This window comes from Neolamprologus brichardi, chromosome 8 (assembly GCF_056152115.1).
Source record: "Neolamprologus brichardi isolate AB-2024 chromosome 8, ASM5615211v1, whole genome shotgun sequence".
Taxonomy (NCBI): Eukaryota; Metazoa; Chordata; class Actinopteri; order Cichliformes; family Cichlidae; genus Neolamprologus; species Neolamprologus brichardi.
The window spans coordinates 17,955,894-17,979,917 of NC_142111.1; the positions used below are offsets into that span (position 1 = coordinate 17,955,894).

At 39.5% G+C, this 24,024-nt stretch overlaps 2 protein-coding genes across 4 annotated transcripts in view; one reads left to right on the top strand and one right to left on the bottom strand.

The window, feature by feature from the left end:
- Nucleotides 1–8,831: 8,831 nt before the first annotated feature.
- clrn3 (clarin 3) lies at nucleotides 8,832–10,269 on the bottom strand. The gene is made up of 3 exons (XM_006791044.3): nucleotides 10,038–10,269; nucleotides 9,441–9,626; nucleotides 8,832–9,297 (listed from the first exon to the last, which is right to left on the bottom strand). The coding sequence occupies exons 1-3, from the start codon at nucleotides 10,267–10,269 to the stop codon at nucleotides 9,020–9,022; spliced, it is 696 nt and encodes a 231-aa protein (XP_006791107.1). The 3' UTR covers nucleotides 8,832–9,019.
- A 1,291-nt stretch (nucleotides 10,270–11,560) lies between these two features.
- Nucleotides 11,561–24,024, top strand: part of ptprea (protein tyrosine phosphatase receptor type Ea) — a 60,595-nt gene continuing 48,131 nt past the window's right edge. For 2 of the 3 annotated variants that reach the window (XM_087844734.1, XM_087844731.1), the window contains exon 1: nucleotides 11,561–11,644. The gene's annotated coding sequence lies outside the window, so the exon portion shown is untranslated. Of the gene's footprint in view, nucleotides 11,645–21,525; nucleotides 21,611–24,024 lie in introns of those variants that run through there. The other variant, XM_087844732.1, reaches the window with a different exon arrangement.

Here is a 24,024-nt window from a genome sequence, read left to right on the forward strand (position 1 = left end):
GCTGGGATAAATCACTGCAGACATTTCTACCTCAATGGTTCCCATACATCTCCGATTTTATTGTGCTTTAGGATCCTCTGTCTCTATGCTGCTTTGGCATGGAGAGGTTTTTGGTTTCTGTTTAGAGGGAGGAAAGGGGTTGGGGACCTCTGCTGGGCAGGTTGTGTCACTGATTAAAATTAGAGTAACTATAAAGCTATTGATTTGCCCACTTGTTTCTCTTTAAATGAGTTTTTAAACAGTAAACAATTTTTCCTGACTATTTTATGCTGTGAACTAAAAATAAATTCAGAAAATCTGAATTTAAAAGATTTAATTTTCTTATGCAAACTTGATGGCTTGTACTTCCCAGGAATTGGAATCCGACTGCTAATACGTGATGTTTTCAGTGCATTCAAAATTTTCACAGAGCAATATTTTATTTTTCAGGAAAATCTTTTGCAGCCTTTTGTTCACAATGCAAATATGCACTCTGCACACTGACAAGACAACAGCCCCAAAACAGGAGTGAGCACATTAAAGCAAAACAAAAAAATCATACTCAAATAAAACACGGACTATCTGCATGGCTAATTGCCTTTCTGTATCTTTAAACACACAGTGGGATTCTGATAAAACAGATTTCTTAAGAGATCCTGATTAAGAGGTCTCAAAGTGTCAGGCACATTCTCCTGTTTCAGCTCTGAATGACTGAGAGGAGATGGACATCACTTAAGGATCCCCAGGGGAAGAAATTCCTCCAGGACTTAGTTTTTTTCCTTGCTGTTACTCACAAATGAGTTCCCAAGCCATTTCCATTAAGAGAACCAAGCTTCACAAAATGTATAACCAGCCAAAGGGCAGGGTTTTGTCAGACAAACCTCTGAAGGTGTAATCCAGAGTGTTAAAAGCAGAATGACTGACCTTTCTATTTAGCTATCTGATGTCTATTTTCATCACTTTTATTTATATGTAAGTTTTTAAATAAATTTAGACCCCTAGTGGGGCTTTCTGTCAGATTTTTACACATAAGTACTGGTAGGGTGAGCATCCAGGCTGGCTATAAATCAGCAGAGGAGAAATGAGTGACATGTCTTAAATGTTTACATGCAGCCCCCATTCTCCTGCTCAGGATCTGAGAAGCAGGTTGGCAGTGCAGCATTTTCCCCCCTATGCCTTCACAGAGGTTGTGTTACTGCATCCATACATCACCCTGACATGGGTGCACTCATTGAAATGGCCCGGTTAGACCCTGTCTCAGGATGATGACATATTTGCCATTCCAGTCAGTGAGTTGTGATTACATCTTATCACTCTTATGTCACTGGCATATATTCAACAGCTGAAATAATGTGAGGATATGCTTTTTCTCGTTTATTATGTCTGATATTGTTTGATAGATTTTCTAATTAGTGGTAAGACGCGGACATTAAGGATTCGACATCGATACTCCCTTGACCCTGCATGGGAGTTCCCTCCAACACATCTCCTGCTCCTCCTGGGGGTAATGGAGGGAGGAAGAATGCAGAAGGAGGAAGTAAGTTTCCTCCAGGCAAGATTTGTGGATGGAGAGACTGGCTGAGAGACGGACAGATGACAATGGCAGGGAGGCCAGGGCCTGAGTGTCGCCCCAGGGGGACCTACACATTGCTAGGTGTTGGCTCCGGCTGCTACACTAAGTGCACAGAACAGAGACCTTCACGGCGGATTTGGCAAGGTGATCCCTTCACCCACCCCCATCCATCTCCTGCCAGCCCGCTCCCCTTCTACCTCTTTCCCACTTCACCCCTCTCTGCTCTTCTTCCCTTCGTTGACATCCAACTAGGAGGTGATGAGTTGACACAGAGGGTGAAGAAAGGTCAGGGAGCATTATCTCCACCATTATTACTTTTGGCTGGTTTTTTTTTTTTTTAGGGAAAAGCACAAAAAAGAATCCAGCTTTTATTTAGACTACTTTTAATATATTTTGCGCATGGCTGTGAGTTTTTCCTATTTAATCTTTGTGCTTTGTGTGCATGTTCCTGTGCATAATTTTTCATGCCTCACTTCATGTATGCATGTGGCAACTGATTTTTGAAGATGACACTGGAATTGTTTCAAAAATCCAATATTCATGTATCATGACATTAACACACAGAGAAGCACTTTTAGATTTTAGAGCCAAGTTACAGATTTCATGTTAAACAATTAATTTGCCATTGCTATCTGATGGGCAAACCACTGCAAATCACTTCATACCTATTGCATTTTTTTTGTTAAAAATACTAACATTGGCCTAGCTGATCAGTCTGGTATTATATGTAAAAACTGTGCTTCGACATGCTTCGAATAACCTACTTACAGATTAACTTTTTTTGTTTTATTTTTGTTTTGCATGTAGCCACCTCTCTTGATTCTTAACAAAGACTGTATGTTAAAGATGGTGGTTGCAACTGTATATTAAAGATGGCGGTTTCCAATGTCATTTTGTTTTTTGCTTGATAGCTCAGACAGAGCTGAGAATCAGGGAATGAATGGGTTAAGGAAAAGCTCAGGTAGAATGGGAAACAGGTTACATACAGCCAATTGCTTTATGCTGTCTGTGCTTTGTCTATGTCAGTTGTTTCACATCGAAATATAAGAGTTTATTTATTTCTGGACAGGCTATAACTTCAAAAAGAATATTAAATTTAGCCCCATTTATCTTTTAGTGGATAAAGGTCATGGCTGTGGTCAGCAGGAGGTCAGTCGGTTATATTGGCTGACAAAATGTTTCATGTACATGCAATCAGCCCTGAGGATTTCTGATCAGTCCAGCGCTCAGACACCATGTCTCCACATCTGACACGGAACATTGTCTCCTGAAGAGAAGCTGCATTGTTTCTTATGCAGAAGTTAGAAATTTAAAAAGCAATATCAAGTTCGACTTCATTCAAAGAACCTCTGTTTTTTAGAAAGACAGCCGCGTGATTGCAGCTTTCAAGGCTTTGCATCACAAGTTAAAATGCCACAGCAACTCAGCAGACAAGATGTGGAAAACCTGATGAATAATGGAGTGTGAAAGTATTGAATTGCAGCAACATTCCCAAACATAAACTTCATCGACCGAGGCGCTGTGATAATCTGCAGTGTCTTATGTCATGGTTTAAATCTCTGCTCTTGTTGTTCAAGGTGTTGATGTTAAGCTGAATGACTTGACAGATTAAGTTATACTCCTTGTGACAACATCTCAAAGGCTCTTCCCTCCCCCTACAGTCGGTGCTGTAAATTTCAGGCAGGTGTGGCAATGATTGAAGGCCTTATGACAGACCTTTGCAAATCCTTTAATCCATTCATGAAGCACAATAGGGGGCACTTGATGCACTTTATTCTAGTACTTCTCCCCATCTGGCTTCTGTAAAACACACTCAGAGGCTCTGAGAGCCTTGACAAGAGCCGATCACATGACATTTTGAGTGCTTTGACAGTTCAACATGGATTAAAAAACCCAAATGAAACTATTATTTGGACATAAAAATATAAGAAACAACTTTTTTTCCTGCATGTATTATTTGTTACCTTAAAGCTTACATTGCTTTTGCACATTTTTTTGCCTAAACTGCACAGATCCTTTGCACAGAAAAGTGTTTCATTCCCAAACCAGGGTAAGAAAATACTGTAAGGCAGGCGAGAATTTATATGTCCTGTCCAAGGGTGCAGACTGCTGGAATCTCTGTAATTTTATGACCATATGGATTGGAGAGCAGCTTGCTATCTGTGACGGAGTGTCAGAATTACAGCTGAGTGTTTATGATCTATGGATTTGTGTCCCACTCCAGTGACTCTTAGGGCTGCTCCTTCACACAGAAGACTTCTAATATCTCACTGAGAAAGAGAATAACCTCAAAAGTGAAAACATGAAGGGAAATGAAAAACTGCTAAGATCCCACGTGTTTTCTGGAACATCACGAGCCTATTCCACATATATAATTGAAGTTATTTACTCTTAAATGTGATTTAATGCAAAAAGTATAACAATTAAAAACTATTCCCATAATCAATTCCCGGTTATTTGGCTACAAATCTGCATCTATGGTAACAAAGGTGTCAAGGGGTTTGTTTCATTCAGTTGATCTAGTTATTGTATGCTGCCCCCTTGAGCTGTGCTTGAGTACCTCACTATCCTGAAAGGTTTTCCTCCTGTGAAAAATGTGTTATTATATAGACTTGGTGTATTTTGTTTTAAAAATTCAGTGACTTTTGGAAGAGAAGCAATGTGTGCTATATATCCATTAGAATTCAAGTAAAGAAAAGTTTCTTGACAGATACACAGTACCGTGCGAAAGTCTTGAGCCACCACTCATCTCTTCATATTTTATTTCCACGAAAACAGACTGTCCTTTAATTTAAAAAATGGTCTTTCTTAAAGTCTTTTGCTTCTTCTTTGGACACTGACTCTTTTTTAACTCTTTCTTTATTCCAGTCGTTGTACTTGACCAAAATGTGTTTTTGTTTGTTATGTCATTGCCAGTGAATGAATCACAAATCATTCAAGGATAAGAAGGAAAAAATAGACACCATACTCAAGGGATATAAAACATCTTATCAAAGAACCTTCAAAAGAATCTTCAGATACTTTCTTATTAGCAGCCTGTCACAGATATCAAAGTTTTACAGACATAAAAGAGTATTTTTGCACCAACAAGTTGATTCCCAACAAACTATTAGCCAAAAACTTAACATATCCTGTCACGGTGTGCAGTGTGTCCTTAAAATAATGAGGAAACTGGACATATGGAGGTAAAAACCTACCTACAGTAGATGAACAGTATCTGAAAGTCCAGCCATGTCCTTTAATGAAAAAAAAAAAAAAGCCCTATGAGATTGACTGACTGTTTTTGATGTTAACTGTTTCTGTGTCTGGGTCAAATGGCTCCAATTCAACTGAACCTCGTGTTGTGTCAGTAGGTTAAATGTATCCATCCTTCCTTGAACCAGTGATCGCACCCGCCAATCAAGACCACATTAATCAACCATAGTGTCAAGCGGCATGGGGCAGAGAAAGTGCTCAGCCCTGCATCCATCCATCACTCTGGCTGTAACATGTCAACAATTTGCATCTTGTAGGTATAGATACAAATACCATACAGACAAAATGGTGAGTAAGATTCTACACAGAGTGACTATATCAATTTGTCTCCATCGCTGTTTGGGCGAGACTGAGCCAAAAACCCTTTCTGTCTTTTCCTCCTTTTCTCTGTCTGTGCAGGTAAAGTGGAGAATTGGCTTCAGGTGATTTGGGGAAGATCTTATCTTCTGTTAACAGAGGAATGACACCATAATGGAGCAGCAGGGGTGCAATTACCTTTCAGCCCTCCTCCTCCTCCTCCTCCTTCTCTTTTTTCCCGCCACCTTCACCTCAGCCTTCTCTGACAAATTAAGATTAATGATGGAGATAAGTAAGAAACCAGCCTGCCTTCCAATATCACACAGTCGAGTTGAGTGTGAGAACACCTTATGATCACAGCAAGACAGACTCAAAGCCATGCGCATCCATTAAAATGTCTTAAAATCAAACTTATGTCCAAATTCATAAAAAAAACAATTTTGAAATCACATATAGAGCTGCTTTTCTGTGTCGACAGAACAAATTCATAAAATACAGTTTATTAAAAAAAGATTAATTTTAGTTAATTAAACAACAAACATTATGTGTAGAAAACTGCTTTATAAAAAGTCACAAAAATGTCAGCTTAAAGTATGTAGTGTCATGCAGTATTATAGGCGTTGCTAAGATATTGTATCAGTTGACAGCACCACCAGCGCTATAGAAGTTCATTACATCATAGAGAAATGCAACAGGGAGGCACACCTTGATAGACACACCTACCCTACTGCCACAGTGGAGGGAAAAAAGTCACGCCACTGTAATCACGACATCAAATAATCGAGTCTTGGCGCATGACTCTATTTTTCGGGTTGATAAGCTTTATTATTTTGTTTGTACCACCTGGTTCTTGGCATGTTTTTCCTCCTTCTTCTTCTTCTTCGGTATTTTGGGGTGGTGGTTCGGGAGGTGGAGCAGGTCACGAGCTAATCGGAAGATTGGTGGTTTGAGTGTGTGTGAACGTTTAATCTTAGATGTAGAAAAAAAATTCTTGCACAAAATAATGGGTGAATATGACATGTTGTATAAAGCTATTTGAGTTCTTCACTAGAGTAGAAAGTTTTATACTCCTACATAAATTCACCATGCTGCTCACTTGCCAGCAATATGTTCCTAAAAGTGGAAGGTGGCCAGGCCTTCCCCCGTTCTACTATGGCCTACCACCGTTTACTCGACATGGCTGAATGTGTGACCCCACTTCCCCGCAGCTGGAGGTGTCTGTTTCACAGTCCTCTGTAATTCAGGACCTTAGTGGATAATGTTTCACAGGTACAAAAGTTTCTGCTTTAATCCTATCACACAGAGTGAGTGGTCAGGGCTTAGGGCTTCTGCCTAATCCCAGGTTTATCCATTCTGGTCAGCTCTGAGACCGAGAGTATGCAGAGAGGAAGAGATTACCGCCCATCACTGATTTTATTCAGTCAGTGTTTGCACAGCAAACGGCAAGAAGAATCCGTTATTAGCAGCTATTCCACACCTCAGTGCACAAAGAGGAAAAGCAGTAATAGTTACAGTTAAACATCTCTCCTCTGGCTGCTGTTAAACCAGCTGATGTTCAGAACTGAAGAATTCTACTGTGTATCAACTTGAAATGACTGAAAGTGAGATTGAAGCTGTATATATATCTTTGCTAACTGATACTAAATAAATAAATGATCATTTTAGAGATCAAGACAGGTTTATTGCATTCTGTCAGAGTTAAAGTAAAACATAAACTAAAAGGGTCTCTAATGGCTGGCAAATCCGTGCTTTCTTGTGAAGGGCTTGTCATCTTCACAGCAGGCGGTTTTGTGCTGAAACATGCTTTGACGTGGCTTCCTCTGGAGAACACAACCTGTCGCAACTTCACACTGTGTCCTTGTCACAGCTGCAGGTTTAAGCCAGTCTACATCGCTCTGCAAGAAGGATATTTGGCAGGAGCTATTTGGTGGCATGTTATAAAACATAAGCTACAATTTGAAAGGTAATGACTGTTTTATAGACTAAAAACTGGCTTTTTTCACCTCAAAAAGCATGGTGAGTTTTCTTGCTCTACTAACAGAATTTCTCTCAGGCCTGATATGTCTCTGAATTGCTGCAGAAAGCATGCAAACGCATGAAATTGAATACATATTCACGCTGACGACAACAAAGCAAATTGCTGCATCCTTCCACAGGTCCCTTGAAGTGTGAGACTTTAAGGAAGAGTGGTTCTTTTGAAGGCAGGTAGAAGGCGTTGCAGGGCTGAGAGGTGCTGCAAAGGGCATGTCCAAACAGACTTTAGGCCCTGAGTGATGGGACAGGGGAAACGGTAACAGGACACCTCACCCTTGCTCTCATGTCAACACAGCCATGTGAATCACAGCTGTGAGAATGCCCGAAGATCCAGGAGACAATAGGCGCCAACTCTCAGCAAGATCTATCTGTGATCTATGTTTTTACAAAATCTGCAAGCTTTGTAACCATCAATACGTTGGCCAGCATCGGCTGCGATTTTTCCAGCCCTTTGAAATGTTTTAAACAGCTGAGTAATAAATCTTTATCTCTCATCAGGGGTTTCTGTAGTAGGTCTCACGTGGAAAAGGATACAGTTAAGATGCAATGCATCACTGGAGTTTAAAGGGCTCAACTTAAGCACCGCTTCACTGATGAGCCATGAATTGATGAAGGTAAGAAAGGTAATCCATATGGCTTCTGTAGTAATTCAGAAGGTAAGTAGCTGTGTAGTTACCTGCTGGCAAAGCACATTTACTGGAAAGTAGAATAAATAATTCTAAATATATATTCACACTGACTCCAAGTGGAAACAGTAGTTAGATAAATGCAGTTGATTGAAACAGGGAGAACCAAAGCTAATAAAGAAACTGACTGAAGAAATAAGTATCACAGAACACATGCTGCTTTTCAGTTATCAAGTTTATTGGCAGGTCTGTGGACCAGAACCAATAAAAAGGTGGGTACCAGTGGTCTATTCCATGTTAGGTAGACTGGGTGTGCCTTAATTCTCTCTTCTAAAGATAAATTCGAGCCTTCAAATGATTGTGCCAGTAATGCATAATAGCAAATTAAAGACTTTAACTGAAAACAAATCCTTTTTCTTTTATTCCCGGTTGAAACTGTTGACTTGTTGGCATCTCTTTGCAATTGCATAATTTCAGAGATAGAGGGCAGCAGACATCAGTAAAACCCCCCTCAGTGGGTTCATCCATTTTTTTGACTCGCTCTTTAGATTTTTCCAATAAATGTAATCAGTTTGCTTGTTCGTAGTGAATCTGTAATGCAGTACCGCAGTAAATGTATAACATTAAATTGCAAAAATTCATTTTTTCAAGTAAAACCAATCCAATCTCATCACTTTATTCATGTTTTCTAATGTTTTATTTTGCAAGCTGAGACACAGAAAACAGTAAAGTCATTGAGGTTTTGTCTGCCTGACGATCTGTAAAGCATGTTTTGTGATGATTATATTACCATGATGTTAAAATTAAATTGATAAATTTAATCCAAAAAGATTACACAAAATTAAAAAAACAAACAAACAGAATAAATAGTTATTTTTTTAAGAATGGAATTTCCTGTCAAAAACATATGAATGAAAAGAAATTTACATGGTAATATTTTTACTGTATCAGCAAACACTTTGCACTGTCATACCTTGATATCAAATTTGATCAAAATGCCGAAATTACATAATTGTTGCTCATAACGAGATAACAGGAAAACATGACATTTAAGTGTAAGGTACTTGATCAGACCAGACTATTCCTGATATAGTAAGACTAAATATTATAAATCTATCATACAATGAACAAGGCTTTACCGTGTATCCAGACCTTATTGTGTATAACCACAGTCAGTTATCTTTCATTACAGTAGGTTTCTTGAGAAAGTCTTTAATATATCAGTGCTATTGAAAACTCCATGGTCTCTGTTGCACTAATACATTGTTAAGTCCACGGGTGCATCCTCTGTAGGCTTTTGCTGCTCTTTTTTGCGTGTGTAGGCTGCATGTTCATATGTGTAGATCAAGGCGATGGCAATGAGAGAGAGCACTGTGTAAGGGATGACCAGGTAATATCCTACCTGCATCACTGAAACCTTTCCCTTCAGGGCTACTGGAACACCCTCAGTAAACTTTTCTACAAAGGTTTCTGCCATATTGGTTGCACTGATGTTCACCACAAACAGGATGAGGACTATCACAGACAAGCATGCTGCAGGAGAATAAGTAGCATTAGAAATATCACAAACAAAAGAATAGAACAAAAATCACACCTTATTTTTTCATGGAAATGCCCCAGCACTTCCGCTTGTCCAACTGCAACATCCTTACTGCTATAACATATCGGTCACTTACCACTGAGAGAGCTGCAGATGTAGACTCCAACAGGCCCCATGTAGGTTTCATAAGGATTGCTGACACTGTTGTAGAGAGAGATGAGGATGCTGCATGCCGAAAACAGCAGACAGAGGGCAAGAAGGCACAAAACCAGACCCTGTAGGACTACTGGAACAACTTCTCTTCCTGCCAATGTAGGAATCACTAAACACAGAAAAACACAGGTCATTATGGTCCTACATTTAATGCTGTACTGAACTTCCATGTTTATTGAGTACAAGAGGCTGGTAAAACTGCCTGAGCAGTTTCATAGGATCTAATTCTCCTTCACGATGGAAGTTTTGATAGTATTTGTCTTTATTTTGAGATATCTGTCTGGGACTTCTAATCATAACAACTTGTGTCAGAAGGAAAAACTGTTGACAGTGTGTTCTTTTCATTATGCACATTAAAAGCGACACAGATTCTAGAGTAAGACCAGAAGCTGGTGGTCAAAATTAATCAAATGAAATTAAATTTTCCCCATTGCTTGAAGGTAGGATGTGTCAGCGACTGAAATTTATTAAACTAAAATAAAAACAGCCAACATTGTGGAAATATATGAGAGAAAATTACCTTGAAATGTATCTGTAGCTCCAAACAGGGGGCAGGAGGATCTCTCTAATATTCCATCAAAAAGGGTCAAGGTGATCTCAGCAGATCCATTGTACACACCAGAATCCTTTCGTGCGCACTCCATGGTTGTTATAACCCACTTTGTTGACATGCCATATCCAATAATCCCAACAGATATAGATGTAGCCAAAGCACTGGATATGAAATGCAGAGTCTTCTTTGTGGAAGGCATTATCACTGTATTCCAGTTACACTAGTTAAACACGAATCCCAGAGTTTCTTCTCTAAAGCTCTGGTGAAGCCTCAGAATGAGATCAAGGTCCTCTGAGCCTCTAAATATTGTCTAAGTAATTCTCATTTACCTTCCTTGTTGGAGGGGAATATAGATAGCTGGTCATAAAATGTCATGTTTATGGCTGCGACCTTTGGTTTGAAGGGAAACATGGAGCTGGTTGTCATAGTACAGACACCTGTTTCACCAACAATAATACCGGTGCCATGCCATTGTCATGTAAAAAAAAAAAAAAGAAAAGAAGAAATATACAGTTTATTTGTTTTTGAAATAAATTATTGTAAAGTGCAGATGATGAATCTGAAGATCTGAGCCAAACAAAACCCAACAACTTCAAAACATGTAAAAGAAATATGTCAAATCTTTCAAGGATTCTTGATCCTGTAATTCCGGAACTTCACACACCTTCTGCTGGACTTATTAAAAAAAACGTTTGCAGCCTTTGGTTTCAAAGTCCTTTCCTTGATATTGCAGGGCAATAAAACTTATTGCAGATGAATTATTTATCTTGCATGAGAAAGAAAATTACTGGAAGAGGGCTGTCACTTAATAACACGCATGCGTCATCAATAAAGCACTAAAGCTATCACGGGAGTGTCACAGATTATAAATCACATTTACACTATAAAAAAATGTCAAAATTAAAGAGAAATCAGATTAGCGTGTTTCACTGTGGATCATATTTCACAGTTTTTTACTGTTTGCTGGTTTCTGAGAATAGACACGAAGAGTGTTCTGCTTTTCCAGTATGACTGGAGCTATAAACCTCAGGGATACATGCCTCCTGATAAGGACAGATAAGCAGCTACAATGATCGAGAGAATCATTTTTTTCCATTCTCCTAAACCATGACGTATTCAATTCTTTGAACGTGTATTTGCTCATATTAACAAAAGACTCTTGTGTCGGTCCATCACCCATTGTTGCAGTTCAAAAAAACGATACATAATTCATTCACTTTATTTAAATCACAAATCCCCCTCGTTTCATCTCTAGTATTAACTGTAAAATGTAATCCTATTACGTTAAAGCACACCTTCAGAAGGAACCACACGACTTTGTAACAAACAAACAAAAAAAGTGAATCTGTAATGCAGAAGTCCTACACACACGTTGTAATAAAGTTTGTGGCCAGACTGCGGCTCCCTCTCTTCGCCAAAAACAGAGAGGATCCGTGCGGTTGCTGACAGCCGGTTCTGTTATATTGGAGTAAACACAAACTCCTCCCTCCCGGTGACAGGCGGCAACACTGAAGCGTCGCCTCGGCTTTTCCAAGACAATCTGCGCTCAGGACTGAATATTAAAGCCATCTAAGGTGAGTGATAAGATTCCTTTATGGCATTGCATCGTCTTTTTTGCACCCGGACACTTGTATATCGAGGAGGTGAGGGAAACGTCCAAATTTTCAGTCATTTTCCCAGTCACGTCAAACGCCGTGTTACCTGTCCGTTACGCACAGCAGCGCGTGGAATTTTCACATTTAGCGTCCATTTCAGGTGCGCATTCAGCTTTACCGTTGCAGTGAGTGAATTCCTCGTAGAAGTCACCATGTTTATCGTGTGCTTAAATGCTCTGAGCTCTCCTTTTGACAACCTGCAGCGACTTCTGTCAACCCGGTGCGTCAGTGAATATGGGTTAATGGATCAAGCGTTTGGAGTTTTATCCCGATCCCCTGTCTTGGTGTTTTTTCTCCCCCTTCTTCCTTGTTTAACCGTCATGTTTTTATTTAGAAACCATAACAATAAAAATGATCATTCTTGTCTTCATACTTGCTAGCTGACTCTTACGTGGGCTGCAGTTGTGCCAGTTTCAACATGTCGGTGACCACGGCTGCATTACTACTTCAGATATCATGAATGGTCTCCTTAGACTTGCAGTCATAGGAGGAACCAGATTTTTGAGTCAGGATAAATTTGACTCAAGTTTAATGTTATTTGGTTGCTGAATGCTCTGTTGGCTCCGAAGCATTTGAACATTGGTTTTAATGTAATAATCACCAGAAATGACATTAATCCCCAAAGGGAAGAACTCTCCCCTGGGAGGTTAGAGGTCAGGGCCAGCAAGAAATCAGCATCCCTGGAGCAGATTGCTTGTGGCAGTTTGCCAGTTCAATGCAAGGGGGAAGATGCTGTGCTGTATTTGGCATTTGTTTCTTATCAGACCATGGGAATTAAAAATTAAATGAACCAAGACACAATTGGGTTTGTGCTCCGCTGACATTCAACAGGAGCGGCCACTTTGACATCCTGTACTGATGAATGGACTTCAGTTTAAACACCACGCAGAAACAGATTTGTAGTCTTGCACTGAAATTAATTCTACATGCTTTTCATGTCACACTTTTCATTTCTTGCTTGGCCTACAGTGGACCAAGCTGCCACTGTACTGTCACTACACACTATTTTGGGCCATAACATTAGCCAAGTTTATAGAGGTGCTGTTACTTGTATTAAGTCTGTTAGTCATCCTGACACAGCCAGGTTCTACAGCCTGAGTAGAGCCGCCTCCAGAATGAACTTGGATTAGTTTCGAAAATAAGAAATGCCTGTAATATCTGGTTCATTACAACATAAAGGAGCTTAAGGACCTTGCCAGACAAACCTGATTACTCTGTCAAGCAAAGGTTAGTTCATTGAGGACCTACCAAGATTTTCTTGCTACTAGACTATGAAAGACAAATCAATTACATGTTCTCTAGAAACCAGAGAAAAATTCTTAGAGAGAAGGTATTATGCTCGATTCTTGCACTCTGTGGGATTACTCTGTATTCACTTTATATAAGGCCTTGGTGCAAACCTTTAGGTCATACGCTGTCTGAAGCAAGCCATTTTTAACTTTTATCTTCTTCCTTTTAAGCCAGCTTTTTTTCCTGATTGGTCGCCCTTTGCAAACAGAAGGTTTAAACTGTTAGTGGCCAGGACTTCTGCTCCCAGCAGGAGCTTTGTGACTGGGATGACAGAAACAGATTGTCTAGAGCAGTCTGAGGCCGAGGCTTTTTATTCTTCGTGATTAACTGCACATACCGACAGCTTTTTAATATGAATATCTTCTATATGTATGACAGAAATAGGAAAACGCATAAAGGGTCTCTGTTAAATTTGAAAAATAAACTGTAATGTGTCTGTATTTCTTCATCTTTTTATTTCGTAACACACCTTGCATCATTCTGCTGAAGCGTTTAGTTCAATATTAATGCAGCTGCCATGCAACATGTTCTCCTTAATGCTCATTTATCTTCTCTTTTGTCTCTTATGTAGACAGTCTGTGTCTGAATTTCATTTAAATTATACAGCATAGACCCAAGGAAGATTCTGACACTGCTCTGGCAGAAGCTAATGAGGATGCAATGAAATAAACAAATAGTTTGTGCTCGCCAAGACAAATGAGTCTGTGTAAGGCCGCGGGAAGAAATAACATTTGACTGCTGAGTGCTGCTGGCAGATTGATTTGGCTTTCATCTTCTTGCTATTCATATTTGACTCTAGCGAAACGCTATTCGTTGAGGGTAATTTGTACTTGCTCTGTTGAATGATACCGGATGTAAGTTAATCTCTGGCATAATCAAAAGGCCCTGTCCGTGGTATCGTTGTTATATCTCGAGAAATAAGTGTGAGAGCGCGTATGTGTTGTTTGTAATAGCGCCTTGGTCTCGTAACTACTCAACAGTTACTAGCTGCAGCAGTTATTGCCAGCTTACATTTAATTGGTGTTTTTTTTTTTTTTTTTTTATCACCGCCAAGATGTTCTTTTCTAGTTCTGCTCTGCTATAGATAGAACTGAAAACATGGTATGTTGAAATGTGGTGCATGTAAGTGCCTTTTAGTGTGGGTGTGCTGCGCAAAATGAACAGATGTGATGATTAATGAAATCCAAAGTGAGGTGGGTAGGAGTGTGATGTCCATACCTGGAGTTTCTAACAGCTTGCTGGATATAAACCTTAAATCGCCAATTCAACTATCTGCCACTTCTCTCTTAAGTTCTGGAAATGCTTAACTTTGCGCTGCCACGTGAGACTACACATCATGTTGTGCTCTCTCCTAGACTGCAAATACATTAACTGCACTCTGCTTGAAGGTTTTTTTCCCAAGCACATGTTTTTTCACGCTCTTTTCAAATAGGCGGAGAAGGAACTAATTGGTATAAAGTTGAAACATTTAGGGATGAGTCTGGTCTGACCCAGAACTTGTCAGCGGAAATGATCATAGCCTTGAAAAAGGGCTAATGAATTAGGCATGGGAATTGTCACGGTAAGATCTTCCTTTTGATGCAGATAGTATTTGTATCCAACCTGCTATTTTTTCTGCTTTCCTTGGTGGAAGTTTGCTGAAGCCCATTAAGCTGCAGCATGTTGCAATCGTAGGCTTGTTTGTGCTTGCGGCGAATGTTGCAGAATTCAAACCCTGCAGTCTTCCTTCTAGATGCTGGCTTCATCCTGAAAACACTAAATAATGAGAAAACATATCTTTAGTCATGCAGTGAGAGAAGATGGAAAATGAACCCTTGCTTTTAACCCCGCTATTCCATTTTACCTCCAAATACATAAATGAAAAGTAATGGGGAGGATTAACTGTATAGATCTTCTGTTTTTAGATGTGAGCTAAATAGACAGTTAAAGCAAACTGTAACTGAAAGCACTGACATAACAGTCAAACTAAAAAAGCAGAAACGGCATGTTAGTGGTGTTTTGCTTCCTGCTGTAGGGCTTTGGTAGGATACAGACAGGCCTGTAACCTCACAGTGAGGTGTGACTTAAATGACACACAAAGGGTTTTCCATGGAAGGAGGCCTTGTTACATGGATTAAACATGTGGCTGCCGCAAGGGCAGACTACAGCTGAACAAACTGGTACCTGCACTTGTATCTTTCTGAATCACAACAGTCCTCACCATCTGATCTGTGACATCCCAGACCAGCACAGCTGCAAGGAAACGAAGAGACTCAACATCTTTTTTTAAAATAAGTGAAAAACATTTAATCATGTTAACATTCAAGGTTGCCACTCCTTTTTTTTAATGTAATAGCCTAACTTGGCATGTAGTTCAGGGTACATCCTTGCTAACATACTCTTGTTTTTAAAGTGTGTACTTTCAGTACATTTTGGCCCCGTATACACACCACTACTGTGTTTTAGGCATCCTTAAAAAAGAGCGACTTGTCAGAAATGCGGCTGGCCTACGTTTAGTCTGAAAAGTTAAAGATTGTTTTTGTCTGACTGAAACACAGACTTTTTGTAAACAGTGATGCAGACAGCCACGTCCACTTCCTGATTGGTCTGCTTTTTGTTTTTGTTTTTCAATTTTTGTGTGTACTACTTTCCCTGGCAATGGATTTCTACTAAAGAAATCTTGTTTTGCTATTGTTGTCTTTTCTCTGTCTTCATACACTATATGAGCAAAAGTACTGGGTATCACACAGCGATGCCCAGTACACTACACATTATGTATCATATCTCCAGGACCTAGTCCGTCATGGCATGGCCGCATGTCGTCTCCATCTGCTGGGCAGCCTGAGGTCTTTTGGGTTCTCTGGACATTATTGAGGACCTGTTACGACACAATGACGGCTTCTGCAACCTTGTTGTCTGTTGGGGAGCTGATAGCATAGAGAAGGACAGGAAAATAGCCTTGTAAATAGGGCAAGTTTTGTCCTGGCTATTCCTTCTAGACTATATAGAGGATGTGGGTGAGAGGAGGATGTTAGCCAAGCTGATGTCCATTACAGACAACACCCTTCACGCCTTGCATGAGACTGCTCCTTCACTTGTAGACTGCTATAGCCACTTTGTAGGACAGAGTGCTTTCGTAGGTCCTTCATCCTGACAGCAGTCAGACTGTGCAACACCCACATAGGATAAATAGAAGCTAAAAAATACATTTGTATCCATTACTACTTCCACTGCACCTTATGTGCAAGTAAAAAGAAGATATTTTTAGTGTATTTTGTCTTATATAGGAACCATTTGTACATCGTATGGTACACTAGTCTGCTTAATTATTCTTTCTATTTTTATGTTTTTTTAAATATCTCTAATATATATTTTTTTCTTCCTGACCCTTGTGCTTCTGTAATCACTGAACTGCCCCCAGTGCAGAATTAACAAAGTCCATATATACCATGTAAACACATGCCATGAAGTTCCCAGCACACAGTTGTTCTCCTGATGTTAATACCAGACGAGGTTTGGAGCTCAGTCATTGAGTTAGCAGAGTGTTGGAGCGTTTTACGTACAATGTGCCTCAGCACTCAGCAAAACCGCTCTGTAACATTATATGGTCTGGCACTTTATGGCTGACTTGTTGCATCGACGGCATCCTGTTACAGTACCACACTCAAATTCTTTGAATTCTTTAAAATGACACATTCTTTCACAATTGTTTGCATAGGCAGACTGCATGCTTACGGTCTTGATTTTATACACATGCGGCAATTAGACAGAAAACACTTGAATTCAAAGATTAACCCAATACTTTTGTTCATATAGTGTTAAGTTGCTCTAAGTTGCTTGTGTCTCTTCTTGCTGCATGACTCCTTGTTGTTTTTGTGACTGAAGATAGTTCTTTATGACTCCGACTTGGATGTTGTTGCCATGCTCAAGAATGGATTTTGTGGCTGATCAGATGCTTCAGTGGGATAGATAAGAATCTAAGTATTTTAGCGTCCCTGTAAGGCCAAATTGAAGTTGGGGAAATTTGCTTTTGTTTACTGTCAGCTGTGTTAAAGAGTCAGCTGGATAGTTGAGGCATTGAAACAGCTGGATAGAGATCAAAGTTGCCTCTTTTCAGATGCTTCGGAGCTCACTCACCTCTGTTCAAAGGAAGCATTGTAAGTTGGCCCTGTGAAAAAACAGTGGAGCTGAACACATGAGACACAAAAGAGGAGACTTTAAAATTTTATTATTTAGGCCCTCGCCTTGAAAAAAGCAAAATCGCTAAAAGAGCTGCTTTCTGTCTCATTTATGCACCTCAATTATGTGTACCTATGATTATTCCCTGGCATGATGATAATGATAACTGATTGATCATGCGAGTCATTTTCAAGCAAAACTGTTTAGCCTGCTAATTTAACAGGGGTTTGTGATGGCTTTGTGCTCTTAGAAACAGCAGTGGAAGAATTCTAGGACAGGAAACACATCTTAGCAGTTAGTATGAAATAATGTCTACTTGTGATGGTGTATCACAGGTCACATCCTGAGCATGACCCTGGATTGTAAGGAAGCTTTTTACCTCAAAGACAGAACCTCAGGAGAAACTAAAACTGAGTTTGTGCAAAAAACAATTATTATGTAACCATCTCATGATCCTTACTGTTCATTTTAGGATACAGACCACTAGGTTCGGCCCACCTGGTTTGAATAAGAGAATATAGCCCAGGGACATACAGAATTATGTCACTCCACAAGTAGTAATGCGGGTGTTACCTACCCCAGGCAACACATCGTTTTTTAGTTGTGTTTATGGAAGGTGATGCATAAGAGCTTTACAAAGTAGACCACAACGCTTTTAGATGACAAGGTTTTTGGACAATGGTATACACATATTTCTGTAATATTTGAAGTGTCTTTATGCTGGTGCTGGCTTGTGTTTTGCAGGAAGTGCAGCAGATGGACAAAATGTATTTCTTAATACTCACAAGGCTCAGCTGGCCAGTTTCTTAAGATATAATTCTAAAATAAAAATTAAGCATTTTTAGCTGAAAAATGGCAACCTAAATCGGTGACCTGCTCAGTGCAGGTAGGGTGGAGCCCAGAAGAGATTAACTCCCTGCACACCGTGGCGTGACTTAGCTGAAGGGAAAGCAAACATATACCGCTCTTGGCTTAAAACATGTTCAGTCCATTTTACTTTATCCGAATGGACGACTTGGAAAAACAAATATTAGATTTTCGATGGAAAACAAAGGGCAGCGTAGAGGCTGGGTTCACATTGGCAGCTAAGAAGAAAAAAGACTCTGCTTTTGAGGATATGTTTCCAGGCTCGTTTGTTTATTCTTAGCGTGATTCAAGATGCAGTCATCTTGGGTCCACAGTTGTTACACCTACACATTCCATTATAGCTCGATGTTTATGATAATGTGCAGTGTCTCCAGAGTTAAAAAAGAAAAAGAATAACGCAAAACTGAACCTTCCCCCTGTCCGTGTGTGGAGATTAGTGATGTTTCTAAATAGTATCTGAAATTACCTTCTTTTTAAAATTTCAACCTGTACTGAACTTCCATATTCTTGCTCAGATGCATTTTAAGTAGCTTTTAATTGAGTCTAAAAGTGGCTGCGTCGCATGTGATGATAGCGCATATAGAAAGCATGATTAACTTATCTCATCTCTTCTGCAGCACAATTTACAAAGGGCTCACACGATCTTGTGACTTATGTTATCAGTCTTGTGTAATGTCAGGTAGGTTTATTCTCTGCAATATGTCAGCATATGCAATAGCCTTTCTTTTGCATCGCCATAAACTGCTCAGCTGCAGTGGCTCTTGTCTTTACTAAAACATTAATGTCGGGCTCTACTCTTTCAGCTAACATCAAGTGCAGTTAGTTTACTAGTTGTTGCGTGTTGTAGAGTTTATCTGGTGTAAAGCATTTGGGAGCTGATTGTATGGCGATAACATGAAAGCTGGGTGCAACTGGTGCGAGAGAAAGAGTGAGTGATGGTGAGAATAAGGAAATAATGGTTTGGCTGTGTCACTACAGAGGGTGTCGACATGGAGGAATACAGTGCTTAATGAATAATGGATGCTTACTAAAGAAGCTCATTTCCTATTCATTCTTTCAAGGCTGCTGCACAGGGAGTTGTTTGTGATCATTATGTCAGTCCTTCAATATTTTCATTGTGTGTTTTCAGAAATATGATGGAGTTTGACGGCACTGGAATAACACCAGCAAACAATTTCACCCAAATACAATGGGGTTATTTAAAAGGATGGCTTATTTTCTTTGATCGCTTCACAACAACTACAGAACAACTATTTTAACACACAAGTAATTTTTTATTAGCTGACTATGTGAAGAAAAAAAATCAGAGTCACACTGTTATTTTATTCCTTCAGAGTCACAGCCTTTCCTGGGTTTCTTTTTAACATTGGTATGCTGAGACTTGTAAAAAGTGCAAATGTGCTGATCATCACGAAGGCCTCCGGTGACAGAGACGAGCATTAATTCAATATCTGGGTTGTCAGTTTTTGTGTCGAGCTGAAAAGATGTAGAGTGTAGAACAAGGCTGGATCTCGTTCATTAAAAGCACCTTTTAACTTTTGACTTGGGAGGCTGGATTGTGTCGAGGCTTCTTCTCTTTTTGACTATGATGATTGTGTCGAAATGAGTTTGAGCAGTTCGATGCTGCAGTGAAACAACAGTCAGGGGTTAGCCAACATGTAGTGTGTGCTGATAAGCATGAAGCATGTGCTATATTTTCACTCCAGGCCTTCTGTAACAATTCTACAGGGTAATATAATCACTGGTCTGCTCCTCAAAAATGTGCTTATAGCTGTTTGAGGTGTTATCACATGAGATGTTTTCCATTAGAAAATAAATCACCAGTTTGCAAAGGCATCAATAATAATTTAGACGTGAGAGTATAGAAGGCACCGTGCTCTAGGGGGTATTTGCATTGATTCATCTATGTAAGAAAATACGTGCCATGACATGACTTTGTCCCACTGACCTTTAGCTATGGAAATCTAATCTATAACTGCTGAAACATTTAGACTTTAGAGTGTTTTGAATGAGTTGCAGCTCATAATTCCATGTCTATTCTCTTGATTTGTATCCAGAAAGATTTTTATGCTAATGAGCAAAACTGTGCCGTACTGTCTGTGTCTGATCATTGCAACATTTGGTCATGCAGTATGTTTTCCCACTGGGAAAGCACACTGTCAACAATAACACTCCCCCAAACGCTGCCAAAGCTTTTTTGTGCTCAGTCACAGACAAAGCCACATCTACACCATTTGCTTACAATGAAAGGACATTTGTTTTTCATAATTACTGTCAGCTTCGATGCCAAGTCAGATACAAAAGCGGAGACAAGCCACAGAACCACAAATTGCATCGCTGTAAAAGTTAAGAATCGAATTTAAAAATGTTTATTCGTGATATTATAAAACTATAACTGGTTATTTTGACTTCTACTCATTATTTTGTCAATCAGCAGGTTAACTGTTGTGTTTAAGCTAAATATCTGTTATTTTTAAATGCTGGGTACCTAAAATAAACATTGGGTTACATTATAAACTTTACAAAAAGTAGCTATATCTCACAAATGATAACTTCAGTAAACACCTTCTTTATACATTTATATGCTCAATAAAAAGTCTTTTTCATACAACATGATGTTTATTTTGTAACTTACAATTAAAAGTTACAATAAAATAGAAAGAAGAATATGATTCAGGGTATGTGGCTACCTTTACAAGTTGCTACCAGTTGGCCAGGCAATGTGATGTGTTTCAGAAGGACATTGCCTGGTAGCCACACACCAGAATAAAGATTTAATATTATACTAAGTAAAGAATGCATCTTGCTAACAATTCAGCTACCAAGCGCTACAGTCAGTCAAATGTTTGCATCCAAATGTGGTGGGCAACAGTCAAATAGCTAAACTCAGGGCTTCAGAATGTTGGTACACAAAATACAAATTACAATGTGACTTTGTCTTTTCGATCAAGCCTCTGATGTTTATTGATATAAAACAGAAAAATGGAAAGAGGATCAGCAAAGCCTCAAAGAGGAGAAGCTAGAAAGAGCAAATGTTTGACCTTTTTGCTTAAAATATGATTCAGTTTGTTAACTGATCGCTAAAATGGTTGCTGATTCAGTGTCTTGATCCTTAGATTAGATAGTTTTTTCAGCTCTGTCTGCACCTTTACTCAAAAAGATGTTTTTTTGTGAGAATAAAAAACAAAACAACACTATGTTGGTGTAGTTTTTTTTTTCTTTCGTGGCCTGCCTGTTTCATAATGTCTCATAGAGCTAGACAGTTGTGTGGCAGTTAACAGGGAGCAGGGATCACAGTCAGTCATCAAAAAGCAGAGTGGTTTCTCTCATGGAGAATCGTGGCAAGGAGTAAAATGAGGTTGGAGATCAGGGTGATCATAATAATGATGTGTCTCAGGGCCGATTTTCACAGTGAGTCTCTTTGTGGGCCAAGCCTAGTCAGTGGGTGGCTCTTCACACAAACGTCTATTTTACCGCTGGTGAACTGAGGATTGTTCGAAACGTCTTCCTCCCCACGTTCATTCTCTCTGCATCTGGAGACTAAGCAAAAGACAAATATACACCATGGGGGTATGTATTTTTAATGCTGCTACGCTATATGGCCTATTTTTGCAAAATAACAAATTTGTTATTCGGCTGCAAATGTCATTCGTCCTACTTGAAAACACGACCTCATTTATGCTTCTGTGTTGCGCTATTCACAGTTTATATTATTTTCCCTGTGGATGTTTGTGGCTTAAAATGCATTAAAAGAAGTGGAAAAGGGTGTTTGTTTGCTTTTCATCATTGTTATACCACTCTATTGTTTTAGATATTGAACATATGGATTTTATCTAAAATTTGTTTCCTTGTTTTCTACATCCAGCAGTTAGGCTTTTTATCAAAACAGTTTGGCAGTAGTGGGTGACACATGGCTGGCATTAGAGAGGGAAATGCGCTCCGTTGCAGAAAGAGGGGCTCAATGAGGAGACAGGAAAGGATTTGATCATCAGATCTGTCTTCCCTTGAGAGGGAAAACGCCTTGCTCTCTGAACATACTGAGAAACCCCCTCATTTGCAGTCTTTTATGACTGCCTACTGTAAGATGAGGAGGAAGACAAGAGAGGCTAGAACTGCTGGTTTTTCTTTGAAGCACAGCATGCCATCAAAGGAATGCTAACCTTTTTTGCATTGAGCGGTGTTTATTTGCTGGGCCGAATCTGATACGAGGTAAATGTTGAGTCTGTTGTGTGCTGAGCAGCATTTTGAACCAAATCTGACACATGCGCTCTGAGCCATCAGTGATGTCTGTCCAACTTGGCTAAATTACAAGAGGAAATAAATAAAAAGAGCTCTGTACTTCTGCCAGTTCATCGCTGTACTATCGCATCCAGCAGCTGGGCCACAGCAGGGGACTAGTTAGCCGCTTAGTTAGCCACAGAGATGCCTTCAGCTTCGTTGCAAAAACTCATTAGTGCAGACTAGTTGGAGTCCAGTTTCATCATGTTCAGCTTGAGTGGCACACTGTTTCTCATGTGTAGCTGCACCAGCAGGTGTTTGGTCCTTCGGCGCTTGTGCACTTTAGTCCTGTAAAAAAGCCAAAACTCCTACATATCTGCTTGGTTGTTTTTCATGCACTTCCAGTAGCTTGATACTTCTGGCTACCGGAAATATCAAGCTACTGGAAACGTTAGCGTGGTAATCAAGGTGAAGCAGAGGGTTGTTTTTATAGTTTGCCCACCCTTGTCGTTACTACCATACCGGTGTGGGGTCTGATATAAAATCCTACATGCTCCAGGCCACACATTTCATCCTGCATTCCTGTGTCTGTAATTGATTCTTGTCAAAATACGGAAGGGGGTTGGGTGTACGCTGTGAAGGGAAATGAAGATGCAGAGAGAAAGAAAATAGGGGGTGGATGCATATTTGACATCATACAAGCCCAAGCTGGGGAAGATGAAATTTAGGGAGCTATGGTAACTGGTGCCAAAATGCATCCCCCATTGATAAAGAGGAATTTTTAACACATCTTTCATTTGCATATGTCCAATTAGGTTTCCTTTAGATCCTGCTGGGGTGATGGCAACGGGGGGTTTCTGTTTCCGGGTTCCCTCCCCCAGAGACGTCATGGGGATGCCAGCCTTTTTACATTTTGATCCTGAATTCATTTCTGTGGGTTTTTTGGGGGGGAATTATGTATACAGTTAGTTAGCACTTGGCAAATCTACATATGCCCCATAAGCATTTTTATAAGGAACCAATTTTGACATCTTTATTGCACAAAAAGCACAAATAGAGTTGCAACTTTCCCTGTTCTAAATTTGACATTACAGTAGTTTGATTGCTGAGAAATGAAAATAAGAAATCGATCAACCTCTTTTTCACACGTGAACTTTCAGTTTTGGTTTAGATGATAGTTCTATGCTGGTCTCTCTAAAGTTTAGAGAGACCAACATAGGCCATTTTCAAATGAATGGTTTAGAGTCTAAACCATTAATGCATCAATGGTGGGGGGAAAGTCAAGCAAAGGGGAAATTAATTGTTACTCACACTTCCAAATTACATTGTTTAAGGAGACTAAATATGTCATAATTACACACAGTTTTGCTGTCTGGATTTACATGTTACATTCTGCCAACTCTACATGGGTTTTACCCATTAATATGCAGTAAATATATTCTAATGTGGGCCCTTATCACTAGACTTTCTTCAATTTCTTGCACACCCAGTTTGTCAAGTATAGATGAGATATCTGTAGCACATCATCTATCTCACTCTCAAACACACTGCATATCATTAGAAGACGGTTAAAGTTGCTAATTCAGGCGTTTGCTTTAAAAAAAACAAAAAACCCTTTTTCATTCAAGGAAATGATGCCCCCTACTGTATTTATTGAAATGTTAATTCAGGCGCAGTGGATTACAGAATTAATTAATTTGTATTTTATTTCTAGTGAAAGATATTGTAATAGTAAAACTTTCTCTTAAGGGCTTCAACTGCATTTT

Bases quoted from the DNA above. Each gene is read 5' to 3' on its own strand.
- clrn3 (XM_006791044.3), bottom strand. From the start codon at position 10,269: ATGCCTTCCACAAAGAAGACTCTGCATTTCATATCCAGTGCTTTGGCT. The intron at 9,627-10,037 runs GTAATTTTCTCT...TTCTGTGTTTAG, and splicing joins AGCTACAGATACATTTCAAG to TGATTCCTACATTGGCAGGA. The intron at 9,298-9,440 runs GTAAGTGACCGA...ATTCTCCTGCAG, and splicing joins CATCTGCAGCTCTCTCAGTG to CATGCTTGTCTGTGATAGTC.